Below are 19,987 nucleotides of genomic sequence, written 5' to 3'. Positions count from 1 at the left end.
AGTCCGCCTGTGTGTTCATCTATAAGTTACACATACATGTCACATGTAGTCTGCATGTGTGTTCATCTATAAGTTACACATACATGTCACATGTAGTCCGCATGTGTGTTCATCTATAAGTTACACATACATGTCACATGTAGTCTGCATGCGTGTTCATCTATAAGTTACACATACATGTCACATGTAGTCTGCATGTGTGTTCATCTATAAGTTACACATACATGTCACATGTAGTCTGCATGTGTGTTCATCTATAAGTTACACATACATGTCACATGTAGTCCGCCTGTGTGTTCATCTATAAGTTACACATACATGTCACATGTAGTCCGCCTGTGTGTTCATCTATAAGTTACACATACATGTCACATGTAGTCCGCCTGTGTGTTCATCTATAAGTTACACATACATGTCACATGTAGTCCGCATGTGTGTTCATCTATAAGTTACACATACATGTCACATGTAGTCCGCCTGTGTGTTCATCTATAAGTTACACATACTTGTCACATGTAGTCCGCATGTGTGTTCATCTATAAGTTACACATACATGTCACATGTAGTCCGCCTGTGTGTTCATCTATAAGTTACACATACATGTCACATGTAGTCCGCCTGTGTGTTCATCTATAAGTTACACATACATGAGGTGTTGCTTTAATTGTTTTTTTGAAACCAGGTTTGCTGTTCACTTACTCCATATGAGATATAAATATTGCCTTGTATTTTTTACAGGTAACATACCACATCTGTCGGAAATGGGTATTACATTTGTCAGCTACCCTCTGCAGTCACTAGTATGTTACAGAATATCTAGTCTCAAAAATAAAACTTTAAAATGAACACACAAAAAATAGGCCACAATGTTGTTCCACGCAACAGATTTGTTTACTAAAGAATTTGCTCTGTGTTTAGCGTGTCTTTCTCGCCTCGCAGTCTCAATCATTCAAAGGCATGGCGGTGACGTGGCCAAGCGTTCTTATTATAGCACAATGGGTCCAACTTGAGTTTGGTAAAGGAAAACGAAACTGAGAAGACAACATTCCCGATGTAGGGAGACTGAACAGCATTCAGCCCCTTTGTCAAGGTGAGTGAGATTTATAAATCCATATTTATTTAATTCATTGAAAGGGGAAATCAACAGTTGAAAGAATCTGTCTCCTCACCAGTGGCGTCCCCCAAGCCCTCTCTATTCTCGCTATACACCAAGTCACTTGGCTCTGTCATAACCTCACATGGTCTCTCCTATCATTGCTATGCAGACGACACACAATTAATCTTCTCCTTTCCCCTTCTAATGACCAGGTGAATCGCATCTCTGCATGTCTGGCAGACATATCAGTGTGGATGACGGATCACCACCTCAAGCTAGGAGCTGCTCTTCCTCCCGGGGAAGGACTGCCCGTTCCATGATCTCGCCATCACGGTTGACAACTCCATTTGTCCTCCTCCCAGAGCTAAGAAAATCCTGGACAACACCCTGTCGTTCTCAACTAACATCAAGCGGTGGCCCGTTCTTTAGGTTCATGCTCTACAACATCCGCAGAGTGCGACCCTGCCTCACACAGGAAGCGGCGCAGGTCCTAATCCAGGCACTTGTCATCTCCCGTCTGGATTACTGCAACTCGCTGTTGGCTGGGCTCCCTGCCTGTGCCATTAAACCCCTACAACTCATCCAGAACAGCCCGTCTGGTGTTCAACCTTCCCAAGTTCTCTCACGTCACCCCGCTCCTCCGCTCTCTCCACTGGCTTCCAGTTTCGCATCCGCTACGGAGAAAACGCACCTCAGTACCTCCAGGCTCTGATCAGGCCCTACACCCAAACAAGGGCACTGCGTTCATCCACCTCTGGCCTGCTCGCCTCCCTACCACTAACCCCGCGCAGCCCAGTCAAAACTGTTCGCTGCTCTGGCCCCCAATGGTGGAACAAACTCCCTCACGACGCCAGGACAGCGGAGTCAATCACCAGAGACACCTGAAACCCCACCTCTTTCAGGAATACCTAGGATAGGATAAAGTAATCCTTCTCACCCCCTTAAAAGATTTAGATGCACTATTGTAAAGTGGCTGTTCCACTGATGTCTTAAGGTGAACGCACCAATTTGTAAGTCGCTCTGGATAAGAGCGTCTGCTAAATGACATAAATGTAAAAATGTAAATGTAAATGTAAACAATAACAAAGCGTTTTAGCAGAAAACTGAGGGACTGGAGATTGTAACCACTTCACAGACAGACCTATGCATACAAGGACTGACCATCCATGATATCAACATTATAGTTTTAACCATGTATTGAGGGTATGCATTGGAGTAAAACAAACGTATGTTGTAGGTTATGGTGGGATACGAGAGTTGGACTAAGCTAATGAGGCAATACATTATATTCTTCAAGCGATAATGTGTACATAGGGCTATCGTTATTTTATACATTACAAAATGAATGTAACAACTGCAGATTGTCCCTTTTTAAATGTTGTACTTCAAAAAGTGTTAACACCTTTGCCCCCGTGCTTAATTTGAGCCGGATCCAGCATCTCAGATTTGACTTTGTCATTCCGGTACCTATTTACGGTTCTAATAAAAGCGATGAGCGTTAAATCAAGTTGCCTCCTCGTTATTGCTCCCACCACCCAGAAAGATCATCATGTAAAAGCGCGGTCATCCGGTGTAATCATCATATCTTGCCACAGTGATCCAAGACCTGCTTTCTTATTTGTACATTATGCGGAGGGTTAATAAGTAACAGATCTTGACTAGTGAAAAGAGGTCTCTGCGTAAATCACGTCACGTAGCCTTCCTACTGAATTTGAAACGTAGGAAAGCCACCCCCCCCCCCCCAAAATAGATTTATTTATTTGACCTTTATTTAACTTGGCAAGTCAGTTAACAATTTCTTATTTTCAATGACGGTCTAGGAACAGTGGGTTAACTACCTGTTCAGGGGCAGAACGACAGATCAGCTCGGGGATTTGAACTTGCAACATTTCAGTTATTAGAAATTTCGCCCCAAAGAAAAAGGTAATCGAGTTTGATGCATATGCATCCATATGCATGTGGCGGATGTTCTGCAGTGACGTCTGAAACTGTTGTTGTACACTAATGTCTAGAATGAGGCTAAAATAAATCGTAATCAGCAACTGATTCCCTGTTCATTTCGCCACCATATAGTAGGTAGGCTGTTTACTCTGTCTGCTGCACTGCTACGTTGTGTTTGTCACTTTCTTTCCTCAATGTGTACCCTGGATACGGTGGGATACCACTCCTCGCGCTCACAATGTTTTCCGGGACCTCCCGATTTACAAATGATGTACTGTGTTTGCGCATGTAGCTATGCGATGTATGTGAACCCTAATTCAAAAAGGATTTCAGAACAGAAATGTAGACTTTTATTTTTCATGCCTGTGATTTTATTTGTATGTTTAATCCATAGTTCCATTGGACATACACTGGGGACAAGGCAACACTGTTCAGTAACGATATCAGCCAAACCAGGAAATGTCCAAACACAGGGAAAGCATCATGTCACGGTGAGACTATTAATGTTGGTGTTCAAATACTGGAGTTCAGTTGTAGCAAAATGGCAGTTTTATTGAGTCAAAAGATATCTTGTCCTGCAGTTTTAGCGTGCACGGACCTAGTCATATGACTCAGTAAGGAGTCAGCAAAAAAGGCATTAGACAGTGGTTACAGCAGATTTTATACATGGAATAATGTAGGTGGAGTCTTGTCTTGTCTCGTCTTCTGAATGGTCCCGAAGGGTTGGAGGCGGACCTGCTCTAGCCAGAGCAGGAGCCCCATTGGTGCACAAGCAGAGTCCTCTACTCTTGGCACCCGACCAGTAGCGAGGGGGGTGAGGTGTGTGTTCGTGCAATGAAATGTCTGTGTGTCCAGGAGTCGTGAGATAAGGGAAACTGAGAGGGGAGTTAAGTATGTGTGTTCGTGCGATGAAATGTCTGTGTGTCAAGGAGTCGTGCGATAAGGGGAACTGAGAGGGGCAGTTAATGGCTGGGTGTGAGTGTTTGTGCAGTTAGCATCCTTGTGACAATGGGGAACCATGTTTTGTGCAACAGCAGTTTGTGTCTTAGTCATGGGGTGTGTTGTGCAAGCTTTAATCCTATGGTCACAAGCAGGCTCTAAAGCAGCCTGAGGGCACTAATATATGTGCTTGATATATGAGCTATGTGTATGAATATATGTATATATGACATTAACCAGTTAAATGTAACTAAATGTAATAAAACATGTAATCTACGTAATCCACAAAAGTAATGTATCATGAGAGGGTCGTAAACAATAACTAGTAATGCTGTATACTCAAAGAAAGGTTAACATCTCACCTTTCTGGTAAAAAGAAATAAGTTATAAATTGCTGAGGTGTAGTCACTTTTGAGGACACGCTCAAGTACACAGTACAAATATGAAGTATTTTATTATGTATTTCCTATTCAACAAAACTGTATGAATAAGGTTTGAAATGATTTATGCTTTCTAAATATAGCATAATCAAATGATAAAATGACTAACTATAGATTTATAGCCATTCATCTAAAACTTATCTCTGAATGTGCTACCATGATGAAACCTGTGATGTAGGGTTCAGGAGGTGATGGACAGTAGGAAGAGTGAATGAAATGGTTGGAGGGACATCCCAGCTTCAAGTGGTTTCAGATTTCATATCCTACATCACACAGACTCAGAAAAAATACTACTGTGTCTGTGGGAACCAGGGCTTTCGCTTAATCCATTTCGATCTACTGTGTCCACAGATCGATTTATAAGCGAAAATGTCAGTTGGAACCGGTACCAGAATCACATAGGGGACCTTACATTTAAGAGGTTTAATAACTGGGGCAGTAAAGGAGAGTGCTGTTGGGCTACATTACGAAAACAACAGAGGGCAGTGTTGACAAAGAATCCAATGTATTCATTCAATAAAGGTTGTTCAAAAGAAGGGTAAAGTTGGCACTCTGTAAATCTACAACTTCGTAATTTTATATAGTGATTATCCTGAATTCAATAGTATAGCCCTCTTTTGTTACAGATCAGCATTAACAAGGGAGCTCTTGGGCCAGTACATCTCAGACACCCTCAGCCACATTCACACAGTGAGGGAGTTCTGTGACAGGCATTCCAAATGGGCCCTTCAGAGGGAGACAGAACTGAAAATGATGAGGGACATCAAGGAGAGGGCCGAGAGAATTGACCTTAAGTTCGACCATGTCCGTAACTCAGCAACCAAGGCCAAGGCGTTTGGGGAGTTCGTATGGAGCGGTCTGACCCAGGTGACTGCAGACAGTAGGCGTGAGGAGCTGGAGAAGGAGCTGGGGGCTGTACTAAAGGACACTCTGGGAGGCCTGGAGAAGCTGGATTACTTCCTGAATGCTGTGGAGTGTCTGGCGGTCACCTGTCTGTTGGTGTTTGAGGAGAACAGGTTCCTCTGTCTGCCTCAGGGGACGAGCCCTGCCAGTGTTCAGGCTGTCATCATTGCTGCCAGAATGGCCTGCCCTCTCCTCATCCATTTTAAGAGGGATGCTAAGGCTTTCTTTATGCCCAGCCTCCTCAATGTAGAGGTGCTGGCCTGCCAACTCGTTAGATACATACAAATCAGCCAGCAGGTCTGTAAAAGGATGGAGAAGGGGTAAGTGGAGCTCCCATCACAATTGCTTTAACATTAACTCATATAATCTTCTTCATTGCCATTTTACAAACACTTGATACCCATTTTTTCCTTCAAGATTACAGATCAGACCAGAGTCTGAAAATAAACTTGGGTAAGATCCCTCAAAATCAGCATTTTATATTATATTAGCATAGTTGTACTATTTTTCTTTCATTTTTGGCCTTCTCAGATGTCATTTGACAAGGTTATTGTGCTTTTGTGATATAATTCAAAAGCCACATAATAATCTAATGAATATAATGTAATGTTGAAATTAATATGCATCGCTACAGTAGCTACATCAGTCAAATGCTGTTTTGGAAAAAGAAGAATGACATCCCTGTGGTCAACCTTGGTGCTGATGTGCGGAAAGAGTCCATACAAAAGATGCTGGACCATTTGAATCAGCTGAGTGATATCAGGTAAGGTTAGTTTGGTTGTTTAAACTTCTATTGATATTTTTGTTTACTGGTATACTATGTTTACTGGTATACAGTAAATATATGTTGAATCCATCTCCCCAGGATGGACCAGAACCTCAGACTGACATTCCTGTTCCAAGGGGCTGCTCAGCGCTTCATTGGTCAGTTCAGCCAGTGCCGACCCAGGATGGAGCAGTTTCTGACCGAGTTGGAGGAGAATGCTGTGCAGCTGGACAGAATGAAGCTGGGGGCTAAGATCTCCAGTGTGGCAGGCAGCTCAGTGAGGGTGGCTGGAGGGATCCTAACCATCGTGGGCTTAGCCCTGACCCCTGTCACTGGTGGAGTGTCACTGGCCCTCACAATTGCAGGGGCCAGCCTGGGGCTCACCAGTGGGGTCAACAGTATAACCACTGGTATCACAGAGATGAAGGTCAATAGCATCCATGAGAAGAAAGCCAGTGAAATATTTCAGAGTTTCATGGAGGATGTAGAGAGTCTTCAGGAGTGTCTGGAGGATGTGGCCAGGAATATGGAGCCCATCCTGGGGCAAAGCAAGGTGGATGTCGTGCTGGGAGCAGGGAACGTGATTTTCACAGCCGGGGCCATCAGAAAAGGCATCGACACCATAATAGACTGTGCCTCAGCTCTGAGTGTGAAGACCTTTGCAAATGAAGATCTGATCGCAAGCGCTGGTAAGCTGGTGCTCCAGGAAGGCAAAGCAGCACGAAACCTACCCAAGCTAGCAGGGGACATCCCGGACATTGGACAGGTGGCCGAAGGCACCCCACTAGCCCTCTCCAGCTCGGCGCGGGCTGGTTTTATCACTCTCAACGCCCTCTTCATTGGCCTGGATGTCTTCTTCATCTGTAAAGACAGCGTCAGCCTGGCCAAAGGCAGCAAGAGTGAGAGATCCCAGCTCATCCGTGCCAGATCAGCATTGTGGCGCACAGAGTTGGACTCCTGGCAGAGGATCCATGACTCGCTGTGTAGAGGAATTTGGAAGTCCAGGAAGTGCCAGAGAATCCTGGAGCAGCCATTTTACCCTCTGGAGCATAATCTGAAAAAGAAAAAATCAATGTGTATCACGCAGTAGGACAACATCAAATACTTACCAGTTTTAAGTTGGGGCCTCTCAAACATACTGTACAGTGGCACTTGTAATGTTCAACAGTCAAAAATAGATGACACAAAGCACTTTTTCCATGTTTATGAATCATTCTATACACGAGTCTATAAAACAAAAATTAAGGTAATTTGATGAAATGTATTCAGTTTACTTGTTCAGAGTAGTCTGTTTAATGTCATGTTTACAATGATGTGTTCAGTCAATACTGAAAGTGAAATATAATGTTTCTATGATTGTGATGCTGACTTGTACCTTCATACACAGAAGACTCACATTCCTCACTTCAGCAGTAGTTGAAGATGTCTTGCTAACAGGCAATGAAACATGTTAGTACAATTTATTCTGATGTTGACTTGTGTGGAAATGTTATGAAATGGAAAGGGACTGATCATGTCTGGCCTTTTTTGTGTTAATAATAATAATAGGCCTACTTGCTGGTATTCTGAAGGGGTATATATATATATATAAGGTGGTCTTTGGTACTGCATTCTCCTCATGACAATTTAATACCAGACATCAATGATCCTGGCCTCCTCCAGGATCGCTGTGGACAATGTCCCTCCGGACCCCCTCCCAAACTAGGCATCTGCCACTGTCATCTGCCTCTCGGCATCCTTGCCCTGCCTCCTCACCGCCTCCTTGGTTCTCACCCACACCACGTCAAACACTCCTTCTGCCTAGGATGCCATGTCCCACAGCACTCTTCCCCGCCTCTCTCCGATAAAGAGTATTCACAACCCTGAGACCTCAAAGAGAGAAACTGCTTGGCCTAAATGAACAAACAGAATAGCATAGTTCTATTTCATTGCATATATCTTTAAACAACCTTTTCTCACAGTATGTATTATAGCTGTCAATGAAAATCACTCATGACATCACTACAATCATTGTATTGAGACTGTCAGGACAGTTTATCTGACTGCAGTGTTTTCACTTCCTGTTTCTAGTTTTGCCAGGATAGATTAAAAAAACTGACCTGGTTGAAAATCTGAGCTTCCATTTCCACCATGACCTCATCTGAATCCACCGTTTATCATACTTGTATGATATGGCAACACACAACCAGTGCCGCCAAATATAATCCACTTTCATCAGAACAATGTATACAACAGCTGTTTTCCCCGGTCCTCTCCCTCCCGTCTTGGGACATCTTGTCTGAATGGCTTACGGTCTATAGCCAGAAGTCTGGCTGTGAGGGAGACAAGCTTCTGGACACTGGCTCAGTGCCAGATGAGTTGGGAGGGGTAGTTTCTGGACAGGGCCCTGGCGATAACGAAACAGACTCACTTATCAGTCACACATCTCTGGCAAACAAGATTGAATGTAAGAGCTCACCCTTAGTATAGAATGAAGTTCATATGGCATTATGTTTGAAGATCTCAAACAGCTACATATGAATTATTTGGCAAATGAAAGCATTGACTGGAAGAACACCTTCACAGTAGCTCAGCTTTGACCAGGTGTTTGAGGAGTAGACAGGTGACATGCCTTGGAAGTCATCCGAGACACAGATCAGCATACAGATGGATGTAGCTCTGCCCTCAACAACTACCCAGTAACCATTCACTCAACCTGTATACAGAAACATCAAGTATCTAAATATACCAGAAACCTAAATTGCTATTAACAATATATACACTTCACAGAAGAGCAGAATAGGAATCATTGACTCATTTTGATGACTCATGCCTGCTTAGTGATTATTTTTCAGTGGGAGAAAATACAAAATAAATGGAAACAAGAGCCAGTTTCTCAGATCTTTATTTGAATGTAACGAGGAGTATTTTCTGTGTGATGCAGGCCACCTGGTCACTAGTGCAATTGCCACACCTTAGGGTTCTTGTTCATCTAGAAAAAGAGGACAGGAAGTAGAGAGAAATAAGGGGGAGAGAAAACATAATTCAGAATATGCTAAACGTATTGTAAAAAAAAGTTAACTTAAATCACATTACTTACAAACCATTAGACAGAACACAATCAAATAAATAATTTAAGACCACACATTAATATATACAGTGCTTTTGGAAAGTATTCAGACCCCTTCACTTTTCCCACATTTTGTTACAGCCTTATTCTGAAATGGATTACATTGTCACCCCCTCAATCTATACCCAATACTTCATAATGACACAGAAAAAACAGGTTGACATTTTTGCAATTATTATTTAAAAAATGTAAATGGAAAAAACAACTGATATCACATTTACTTAAGTATTCAGAACCTTTACTCAGTACTTTGTTGAAGCACCGTAGGCAGCAATTACATTGAGTCTTCTTGGGTATGACGCTACAAGCTTGGCCACCTGTATTTGGGGAGTTTCTCACATTTTTCTCTGCAGAGCCTCTCAAGCCCTGTCAGGTTGGCCGGGGAGCGTCGCTGCACACCTATTTTCAGGTCTCTCTAGACGTTTGATCGGCTTCAAGTCTGAGCCACTCAACAACATTCAGAGACTTGTCACGAAGCCACTCCTACGTTGTCTTGGCTGTGTGCTTAGGGTCGCTGTCCTGTTGGTAGGTGACCATTCGCCCCAGTCTGAGGTCCTGAGCAGGTTTTCATCCAGGATCTGTGTACTTTGCTTTGTTCATCTTTCCCTCGATCTTGACTAGTCTTCCAGTCCCTAATGCTGAAAAACCTCCCCACAGCATGATGCTGCTACTACCACCATACTTCATTGTAGGGATGGTACTGGCCAGTTGATGAGTGGTGCCTGGTTTCCTCCAGACGTGACCCTTGGTATTGGGAGTATTTAGGTGCCTTTTGTAAAACTCCAAGCAGGCTTTCATGTTCCTGTGGGCGGCAGGGTAGCCTAGTGGTTAGAGCGTTGGACTAGTAACCGAAAGGTTGCAAGTTCAAATCCCCACTGTTCCTAGGCCGTTATTGAAAATAAGTATTTGTTCTTAACTGACTTGCCTAGTAAAATTAAAATAAAAAATTACTGAGGAGTGCCTTCCTTCTGGCCATAAAGGCCTCATTGTTGGAGTGCTGCGAAGTTGGTTGTCCTTCTGGAAGGTTCTCCCATCTCCACAGAAGAACTCTGGAGCTCTGTCAGTGACCATCGTGTTCTTGATCACCTCCCTGACCAAGGCCCGTGTCCTCAGTTTGGCCGGGTGGCCAGCTCTAGGAAGAGTCTTGGTGGTTTCAAACTTCTTCCATTTAAAAATGTGTGTTCTTGTGGAACTTCAATGCTGCAGACATTTTTTTGGTACTCTTCCCCAGATCGGTGCCTTGAGACAATCCGGTCTTGGAGCTCTACGGACAATTCCTTCGACCTCATGGCTTGGTTTTTGCTTTGACATGCACTGTCAGCTGTGGGACCTTATATAGACAGATGTGTGCCTTTCCAAATCATGTCCAATCAATTGAATTTACCACAGGTGGACTCCAATCAAGTTGTAGAAACAGCTCAAGGATGATCAATGGAAACAGAATGCGTCGGAGCTCAATTTCAAGTCTCATACCAAAGGCTCTGAATAGTTATGTAAAAAAGGTATGTTTTATTTTTAATTTGCAAATAATTCTAAAACCTGTATTCAAATTCTCATTATGGGGTAGTGTGTGTACATTGATAGGACAAAATCTATTTAATTAATTTTAGACGAAGGCTGTTACGTAGCAAAATGTGGAAAAGGTGAAGGGGTCTGAATACTTTCCGAATGCCCTGTAAGGTACAGGTACCGCATAGTGCAATGGTGGCAGTCCTTCTCACCTTCCTCCTCCTCGTCCTCTTCATCATCATCCTCATCTTCCTCATCTTCATCCGAGCTGAAGGTCCCGTCAGGCAAGCTATACACGCGAATCACTTGCTGTTGGCAAAAGCACACAAACACAATGATAATATTGACTCTCTGTAAGAAACACTAACATTTCTAGGGCTCTGTGTGCAGACACTGTCAGACAATGGGGGAAATCAACTACTACAAGTTGCAGAGACAAGTACTAGTCTTTCAAGTCATTGGCAGCGCTCTACAGAAACAGTCAAGGGCATGCTCTGCTCAATGGTCAGCAGTCCCGGGCTCACCTTGTTGGGGTCCTTGAGGATGAGGTACTTGCCCTCCTCCAGCTTGCGGCAGATGTCGATGACGCAGCGTAGGATGCCCCAGGCGTTCTCCATGCTCAAGTTGATCTGGCTGGCAAACTCAGTGGGCTGGAACTGCTGGGTGCCCAGGACCACATGGCGAGCAGAGTCCTTCGCGTGATAACGAGACACGTACCTGGAGACAGGAGGGCAGGGGATTTAACTGATGGAGGTCAGTTGAATTGTTTTATAACAGAAGATGTACCAAGCTATTCAGCTCATAACCAAGTGAATTTATGGACAATTTGAAGGGGAAAAGTTGTTGCTGTGAACAGTATATAGTAGAGGTCGACCGATTAATCGGAATGGCCGAGTAATTAGGGCCGATTTCAAGTTTTCATAACAATCGGAAATCAGTATTTTTGGGCGCCAATTTTTTAATACCTTTATTTAACTAGGCAAGTCATTTAAGAACACATTCTTATGTTCAATGACAGCCTAGGAATGGTGGGTTAACTGCCTCGTTCAGGGGCAGAACAACAGATTTTCACCTTGTCGGCTCGGGGGATCCAATCTTGCAGTCAACTAGTCCAACGCAATAACCACCTGCCTATCTCTCGTTGCACTCCACAAGTAGGAGATTGCCTGTTACGCGAATGCAGTAAGCCAAGGTAAGTTGCTAGCTAGCATTAAACTTATCTTATAAAAAACTATCAATCATAATAACTAGTTAACTACACATGGTTGATGATATTACTAGATATTATCTAGCGGGTCCTGCGTTGCATATAATCTGACTGAGCATAGAAGTATCTAAGTATTTGACTGAGCGGTGGTGGGCAGAAGCAGGCACGTAAACATTCATTCAAACAGCACGTTCGTGCGTTTTGCCAGCAGCTCTTCGTTGTGCGTCAAGCATTGCGCTGTTTATGACTTCAAGCCTATCAACTCCCGAGATGAGGCTGGTGTAACCGAAGTGAAATGACTAGCTAGTTAGCGCGTGCTAATAGCGTTTCAAACATCACTCGCTCTGAGCCTTCTAGTAGTTGTTCCCCTTGCTCTGCATGGGTAACGCTGCTTCGATGGTGGCTGTTGTCATTGTGTTGCTGGTTCGAGGCCAGGGAGGAGCGAGGAGAGGGACGGAAGCTATACTGTTACACTGGCAATACTAAAGTGCCTATAAGAACAATAGTCAAAGGTTAATGAAATACAAATGGTATAGAGAGAAATAGTCCTATAACTACAACCTAAAACTTCTTACCTGGGAATATTGAAGACTCATGTTAAAAGGAACCACCAGCTTTCATATGTTCTCATGTTCTGAGCAAGGAACTGAAACGTTAGCTTTCTTACATAGCAGATATTGCACTTTTACTTTCTTCTCCAACACTTTGTTTTTGCATTATTTAAACCAAATTGAGCATGTTTCATTATTTACTTGAGGCTAAATTGATTTTATTGATGTATTATATTAAGTTAAAATAAGTGTTCATTCAGTATTGTTGTAATTGTCATTATTACAAATAAATATTTTTTTATCTTTTTTTCTTTATTTATAAAAATCGGCCGATTAATCGCTAACGGCCTTTTTGGTCCTCCAATAAATCGGTATCGGCGGTGAAAAATCATAATCGGTCGACCTCTAGTATATAGTTGCACTGACCCTAGCTTGAGGTACTCTGAGCCAGCCAGCATGGCACAGCAGGTCCAGCGGGCCAGTTTGTAGCTGTTGTTCTTTAGCTCAGTGGCCAGAACAGCTCCTCTCTGAGAATCCAGCTTCTGACGCCAGTCCACTCCATTACAGTGCTTAAGACAAGAACAAAACATTCAACAACATTAAGCATTAGAGGGGAAGTTAACACTGCATTTAATCCTCAGAGATAGTACTACATATTTGATGCAGTCTTTTCTGTCATCACTAGTTCCTCCTCTTACCCGGGAGTCCCACTCGTTGAGAGTCTTGACATTGATGAAGGACACCTCTCCGTTGGCCCCGGTCATCACTCCATCGTGCTCACAGCGTACAATCAGGTCAATGTCCTCCCCCAGCTTCCAGCGGCGGTACCTGAGACAGAAACAGGTGAGTTTACAGGGCTACACCCCTCAACACTAACCCAGAGTCCAGCAGGACACATCACATGGATCCATTACTTACAGATGTGAATTAACAAGCTGTGATTAGATGGTCTGAATGATTAGATGGTCTGCAGTAGTAAGAGAGCAGCATGAGAGCAGCACGGGTCAGTACCCACCTGTAGGCAACAGAGGCCACCTCACTCTTGTCTATGTCCTCCTCTACAAATGGGTTGGGGTTAGGAAACTTGTGCCTCTCCCCGCCCTGAGGGGAAACAAAGACACAGCATCCTATTAGAACTGAAAGAATTAACATCCAATTCAAATGTATTCTTTACAATGGCAGAAATGCTTGGACTTTTTCCACATCACTCACATTGAAGGAATGTTACTAGACATGTCCATTGGTGTATAATTGTAGTGGTCTTACCATGCGCAGACACTGCTGGCTGAAGTTATGGTTGATGTAGGTAGCCTCCATGGCCAGGTTACGGGGCGAGTTGAAGGAGTTGCCCTCATCCTGTGGTGGCTCGTTGGCAGTCTCACTCACCGTCAACAGATCTGACATGTACAGTTACAGATGGTTAGATGAGCCGAATGCACAAAAACCGAACACACCCCTAAACATTGGCATTATGACAAGAATACTTCAATATTAGAGAGTTTGATATAAGGTATAACTACTGATTCACTAGTAAACAAGACTTCCTTGACCAGTCATATATGGACCAACAGCTGAATAGATTAGCTTGAGAAAGCCTCACCAAAGTCAGAGTTGTCTCTCTTGTCAAAGAAGAGCTTGTTGCCCACTCTCTGCACAATGATGTCCCAGGAGTTGACTGAGCGCGTGCAGCACATCAGGGTGGCCAGGATGGCATCGGTGGCAAACACATTGCCCTGGGTCTTAGCCAACTGCAGAGAGGAGGGTATAAGGAATGATTTACATCAGAGCAGAGAACACACTCTACTGGGCAGTGGACATTGTAATAATCATGTTTTTGTTCCTGAAATGTGTGAAACCATTAGTTCTAGACAAGAATGTTCAGACAAAACAACAAAAGGACTGAATCAATAATATGTTGCTCTGGCTTATTGTACCTGGCACAGTGCTGTAAGTGTGGAATTGAGAGGGTGTACCTTGCGGATGACAGGGTCGTCGGTGGTGGTGACTGTGTGAAAGATCCTCTTGATGCTCTTGAGAGGCTTCTCGTTGCGAGTGGTGACGCGGTCGAAGGCCTTGTCGTAGTACTCCAACGCACCACAGCACTCACTGAGGGAGAAAGGAAATTAACTGACTTTACGTGGATATGATATTGTCTTCCAGTAGAAACAAAGGGAAAAAAACAGACCAGACTCATTGCAGGTGAAAAGCAGATTGAACATCATGTTATTCAGACTGGGTTTTGTTCTGAACTGTGAGACAGACTGTAAAAAATATGGACAAAGCCATCGATGACATCACCCCATTGTTTCCTATAAGAATGCTCAGTGGCGCATTTCATGATAAGGAAGTGTCATCTCAGCATGTCACCATCCTTTTACACAGAGGAGTTGTTAGAAACCTACTCTATGAAGTGACGTTGAAAGCCAGCTCAGTGCTGCTCCCTCTCATGGAGTATCTCAAGTTGAAGGCCGATAGAGGACTGCAGGCTGCCATTAGCAACTAGGTTATTCTTATAACTTTGTCTGTGATTTTAAAGTAATCGGTTCAAGGACATACATCTGGTGAAATAGAAGCCATTATTAATACCATAATTGTGTTTTAATATTTTGTTTATATACATCTACGAATACTGACCACAAAGAGCACCATTTCCCCTTTCACTATAATGGGGGATACTGTTATGTGGAAACAATGCCTGCAGTACCACGGTCGTCCATCAACTTGAACTCAATGTGAGGGGGCAGTCGTTCTCCCCGGATTGAGCACAGGTGCAGTGTTGATTAGTCACTCACATGTCAGTGGGGTCTTCCACCTCCATGTATCTCATCTTCATCAGCCTGGGGAAGTCCATCTCCTCCTTCACCTCCCAGTCACTCCGGACCTCTACCGACGAGTCCCGGGGTTTCAACTGGGCCTTGAAATGAAAGGTATGAGGGGGGAAAGGGAAAGGGGAGGGAGGAGAGACAGGCACGTATGGTAGCGTTAGCAGGTGTTTGGGAAGACTGTTGCCAGAAACTTCATATGACTACATCAGATGTTATCTGAGGAGTATCACAATACGGTTCAGATGTCCGGAGGTGCACTGATGTTGTTGATCTTCCCATACCTGGGATTTCTGGTCCCACTTCTGACGGACGCCAAACTGCTTCTGGAACTTTTTCTGTAGGCGCATGCGATCCCTGGACAGAGCCACGTGAGATTAGACAGAGTTATAGAGAGAACCAGAGAACAACATGTGTTTTAGAAAGCCACATTAGCAGTGGATTGGCTAAACAACTACAGGCAGCTCACCGCTCCTTCTGCTTGGCACTCTTCGGGAGGGTCTGCATATTGAACTGGGTCAGGTTCCTGCGGTCCTTGTCCCTGCGCAGATTCCTCTGTAAAAACAGAACAAAACATCCTGTTATAGAAAAGGTGACACAGAAAAGCCTTTTTGGGGTACTGTGTGTGTGTGTGTATGTATGTATGGTCGAGCAGGTTAGTCTTGTACCTGTGCAAACCTCATGCGGTTCCTCTGGTAGGCAGTCTTCTGCGTCTTGGCAGTGTCCACCAGCTGGAAGCTCGTCTCGTCCTCCTCATGGAAGTAGGCATACTGACTACCGCCCCCAAACTGAGATGAATACTTGTCTGTCAAAACATACAACCAAATGTCAAATGATGGCATCCCATGGTCTGAAATACCTCAAAATCAATATTGAATAGACATTTAGAATAGGCAATATATTCTGGATTATGTTCACACCATATCATGTTATTATCGTGAATCCTACAATACAATTTAACCCACTTGTGTATCTCTTGTCCTGGTAGGTTGCTCCTGTCCAATCAGCCACCTGCACAGATGGACAGAAAAGTAAATCTGTCAGCCTAATTTCTTCCTCTTGAAGCAGGGCAAACTGCTGTTTATAATTAAAGGTGAGATGCAGCAGAGGAAGACCAACCTTTCCCAGACGGTCTCCTTTGCTAAAGGGCTGGTAGGGCATGTCCTTAAACTTCTCAGGGACAGCACAGGGACCCCACCCAGAGGGATTGTCCTGGATCTCAGGGGCATGGAACTTCGCCATGGTCTGAGGTTTGGGCAGATGTTGTAAACATTTCAAACGAAACGCAGATTTGAACAATATCTAGTTACCTTATACTATGTATATTAGATAGAAATTTGGTGTACATACGCAAGTGGATGATACGATTAGTAACCTAGGCCGCAGGGTCTCAGACAATGTCAATGAACAGCACTGTTTTCACTCAGCAATGCACTAACATTAGATAGGCATTTCAGTTTGCGCAGTGGCCTAGTCATCACGGACCCAGGACACATAACCATTGGATTGCTAGGAAACTGCCATCGATAGACGATTTGCATATTGCATAAGTAATAATCATGCAGAGAATGCAATGTACAAGTTATAGCCAACGTCGTTATCTACAATACCCTAGCCTAAGCTTGCTAACGTTAGCCAGCTAGCATTATATTAGCAGGCGACCTAGTTAACTAACCTAGCTAACCAAAAATGTCACAACACCCAAATCTAGTAAGGGGACATCAACAAGTGAGCGCAACTACGTTCTGTTTCCATAGGGACACTATGGCAAGCTAACCAGCATGCTTGCTAGCTCGTTAGCCAGGTGGCAGATAGCTAACGGCGGTGGCAGTAGCATCCACTCGAGTACATCTCACACTATGTTTACCCTAAACGTCATTGTAAACATGACATGTTCATGCATCTTTATATGTCTTATTCGAATCTCACCTTTAAGATTGTGACGACCAAACGGCAGCTTTTATTCGGCAAATCAGCCGAGTCACAATTTTCTTCTAAAAGCGCCGTGGAAAAAGGAAGTGGAAAAGTACCGTAAAGAGTTGTTTTCCGGCAGACTATAAGCTTTGTTGCATATTGCTGCCTTTCACAGGTCGGAGTGTGAATTGCACATTTTGTTCACAAAAAGTGAAATTGGGAAAAAAATGAATTGCACCACCATCTACCCCTAGATATACACCACTATCCCCAACAAACCCACCACCCTTCACACTACTTTGGCCCTAACATCCTACACCAGGCCATCACACTGGGAGGCTGGAACCCCTTCTCTCAAATACCCCTGTAGTTCTTCTGCACTAAAATCTCAACACCCAAAACGTGCTTCTACCACCAAATCAGTCTTCTGGGATTTCCTTTCCATCTGTGCAGTAATGACCATAGCAATAAATGCCAAGAAGTCAACCTTACTAAAGCACAAACTGTTTGGGTTACTCTGTACTGGCCCAATATTCACAGGGATCCTCTCAGGCTCCCTCACCCGTTGCTCACCATCCTCTACTTTCCTCACTGTTTTTTTGTTGTGGTATTTTATTAGGATCCCCATTAGCTGTTGCTGAAGAGGCACCTACTCTTCCTGGGGTCCACACAAAACATTACATAATACAGAACATCAATAGACAAGAACAGCTCAAGGACTGAACTACACACATTTAAAATAAGAGCAATAGAACAACAAAAAAGGTCCTACTGACAGTTACACACATTACTGACAGTTACTCACACATCAGTACATATTCAGAAATTATTCAGACCCCTTGACCTTTTCCACATTCTGTTACGTTACAGCCTTATTCTAAAATTGATTAAATCGTTTTTTTTCCGCCTCATCAATCTAAACATAATATCCCATAATGACAAAGCAAAAACAGGTTTTTAGACATTTTTGTATTGCTTAAAATAAATGGAAATATGACATTTACATAAGTATTCAGACGCTTTACTCGGTACTTTGTTGAAGCACCTTAGGCAGTGATTACATCCTTGCGTCTTCTTGGGTATGACGCTACAAGCATGGCACATCTGTATTTGGGGAGTTTCTCCCATTATTCTCTGCAGATCCTCTGAAGCTCTGACAGGTTGGATGGGGAGCGTCGCTACAAAGTGATTTTCATGTCTCTCCAGAGATCGGGTTCGATCGGGTTCAAGTCCGGTCTTTGACTGGGCCACTCAAGGACATTCAGACACGTGTCCCGAAGCCACTCTTAAGTTGTCTTGGCTGTTTTGTTGTCCTGTTGGAATGTGAACCTTCACCCCAGTCTGAGGTCCTGAGCGCTCTGGAGCAGGTTTTCACTAAGGATTTCTCTGTACTTTGCTCCGTTCATCTTTGCCTCGATCCTGACTAGTCTCCCAGTCCCTGCCGCTAAAAACATCCTCACACCATGATGCTGCCACCACCATGCTTCACCATAGGGGTGGTGCCAGGTTTCCTCCAGATGTGACGCTTGGCATTCAGGACAAAGAGTTCAATCTTGGATTCTTCAGACCAGATAATCTTGTTTCTCATGGTCTGAGAGTCTTTAGGTGCCTTTTGGCAAACTCCAAGAGTGCTGTCATGTGCCTTTTACTGAGGAGTGGCTTCTGTCTGGCCACTCTACCATGAAGGCTTGATTGGTGGAGTGCTACACAGATGGTTGCCCTTCTGGAAGGTTCTCCCATCTCCACAGAGGAACTCTGGAGGACTTTCAGAGTGAACATCGGGTTCTTGGTCACAACCCTGACCAAGGCTCTTCTACCATGATTGCTCAGTCAGACCGGGCGGCCAGCTCTAAGAAGAGTCTTGGTGGTTCCAAACTTCATCCATTTAAGAATGATGGAGGCTACTGTGTTACTGAATACTTTCTGAATGCACTGTATGACAAACAGGAGTGGCAATATAGTTCGCTACCATCCTCAGTAGCTTTCCATCTAAGTTGTCAATATCAGGTGGTTTCTCATTATTGATGGACAACAATACATTTTCACACTAACTTGACAGAATACAAAATTACAACACTTTCCTTTCATTATAAAGTATTTTATGCATTTCATGCCTGACTTTGCCCACTTTGCCTATGAAATAGTCGTTAAAATAATTGGCAATATCAAAAGGTTTTGTGATGAATGAGCCTTCTGATTCAATGATAGATGGAGTTGAATTAGTCTTTCTGTTCATTATTGCATTTAAAGTACTTTAAAGCTTTTTTTCCTTCATACTTTATAATATTTATCTTAGTTTCATGATTCATTTTCTTCTTCTTTTTGTTTCAGCTTAGTCACATCATTTCTCAATTTACAGTAAGTTTGCCAATCAGATGTGCACCCAGACTTATTAGCCTACTCATTCTGCTTCATCTCCCTCAACCACACAGTTTTTCAATTCCTCATCAATCCACGGAGCATTAACAGTTTTAACAGTCAGTTTCTTTAAAGGTGCATAGTTATCAATAGCTGGAAGAAACAATGTCATAAATGCACCAAGTGCAGTGTCTGGATGCTCCTCATTACACACATCAGACCAACAAATCTTTTTAACATCTTCAACTTAGCAATCACTACAAAACATTTTGTATGATCTCCTATACACTATTTTAGGTCCAGCCTTTGGAACTTTGGCGTTTCTGGATATAGCCCACTATAGTATAGTATGGTCACTATGTCCAATGGGTGTGGATACAGTTTTAGAACAAAGTTCTGCAGCATTAGTAAAAATGTCATCAATACACATGG

The 19,987-nt window shown here is 43.4% G+C and overlaps 2 protein-coding genes across 5 annotated transcripts; one reads left to right on the top strand and one right to left on the bottom strand.

The window, feature by feature from the left end:
• The first annotated feature begins 596 nt into the window (after window positions 1-596).
• On the top strand, window positions 597-8,951 carry LOC135564675 (uncharacterized). 4 transcript variants are annotated; one of them, XM_065010255.1, is made up of 6 exons: window positions 597-1,090; window positions 3,432-3,528; window positions 5,043-5,639; window positions 5,737-5,772; window positions 5,957-6,082; window positions 6,185-8,951. In XM_065010255.1, the coding sequence occupies exons 2-6, from the start codon at window positions 3,497-3,499 to the stop codon at window positions 7,173-7,175; spliced, it is 1,782 nt and encodes a 593-aa protein (XP_064866327.1). In that variant the 5' UTR covers window positions 597-1,090; window positions 3,432-3,496; the 3' UTR covers window positions 7,176-8,951. The 4 variants fall into 4 exon arrangements, with proteins under 4 accessions (XP_064866327.1, XP_064866325.1, XP_064866326.1 ...); XM_065010253.1 differs by having other exon boundaries at window positions 600-1,090; window positions 5,954-6,082; XM_065010254.1 differs by lacking the exon at window positions 597-1,090 and adding an exon at window positions 2,864-3,019 and having other exon boundaries at window positions 5,954-6,082.
• A 2-nt stretch (window positions 8,952-8,953) lies between these two features.
• On the bottom strand, window positions 8,954-17,320 carry LOC115122485 (eukaryotic translation initiation factor 3 subunit D-like). Its single transcript, XM_029651692.2, has 16 exons — window positions 17,213-17,320; window positions 16,403-16,528; window positions 16,249-16,294; window positions 15,952-16,088; window positions 15,753-15,838; window positions 15,568-15,640; window positions 15,254-15,369; window positions 14,435-14,567; window positions 14,062-14,209; window positions 13,728-13,858; window positions 13,477-13,562; window positions 13,160-13,289; window positions 12,888-13,030; window positions 11,228-11,420; window positions 10,916-11,012; window positions 8,954-9,056 (listed from the first exon to the last, which is right to left on the bottom strand). The coding sequence occupies exons 2-16, from the start codon at window positions 16,523-16,525 to the stop codon at window positions 9,040-9,042; spliced, it is 1,659 nt and encodes a 552-aa protein (XP_029507552.1). The 5' UTR covers window positions 16,526-16,528; window positions 17,213-17,320; the 3' UTR covers window positions 8,954-9,039.
• Between the last annotated feature and the right edge of the window lie 2,667 nt (window positions 17,321-19,987).

This window comes from Oncorhynchus nerka, linkage group LG26 (genome assembly GCF_034236695.1).
Source record: "Oncorhynchus nerka isolate Pitt River linkage group LG26, Oner_Uvic_2.0, whole genome shotgun sequence".
NCBI classification, from domain to species: Eukaryota; Metazoa; Chordata; class Actinopteri; order Salmoniformes; family Salmonidae; genus Oncorhynchus; species Oncorhynchus nerka.
Note: the sequence above shows the minus strand (reverse complement) of the source record. Positions and strands in the feature narration are given on the sequence as shown.

What these genes read in the sequence shown, in the direction of transcription:
- LOC115122485 (XM_029651692.2), bottom strand. Translation starts at nt 16,525, where the DNA reads ATGGCGAAGTTCCATGCCCCTGAGATCCAGGACAATCCCTCTGGGTGG. An exon ending in GCCAGCAGTGTCTGCGCATG is followed by an intron (nt 13,563 to 13,727) that starts GTAAGACCACTA and finishes GTTTCCCCTCAG; the next exon opens with GGCGGGGAGAGGCACAAGTT. An exon ending in TCAGAGTACCTCAAGCTAGG is followed by an intron (nt 11,421 to 12,887) that starts GTCAGTGCAACT and finishes TCCTGTCTCCAG; the next exon opens with GTACGTGTCTCGTTATCACG.
- LOC135564675 (XM_065010253.1), top strand. Translation starts at nt 3,497, where the DNA reads ATGTCCAAACACAGGGAAAGCATCATGTCACG. An exon ending in GAGTCTGAAAATAAACTTGG is followed by an intron (nt 5,773 to 5,953) that starts GTAAGATCCCTC and finishes GCATCGCTACAG; the next exon opens with TAGCTACATCAGTCAAATGC. An exon ending in AATCAGCTGAGTGATATCAG is followed by an intron (nt 6,083 to 6,184) that starts GTAAGGTTAGTT and finishes CCATCTCCCCAG; the next exon opens with GATGGACCAGAACCTCAGAC.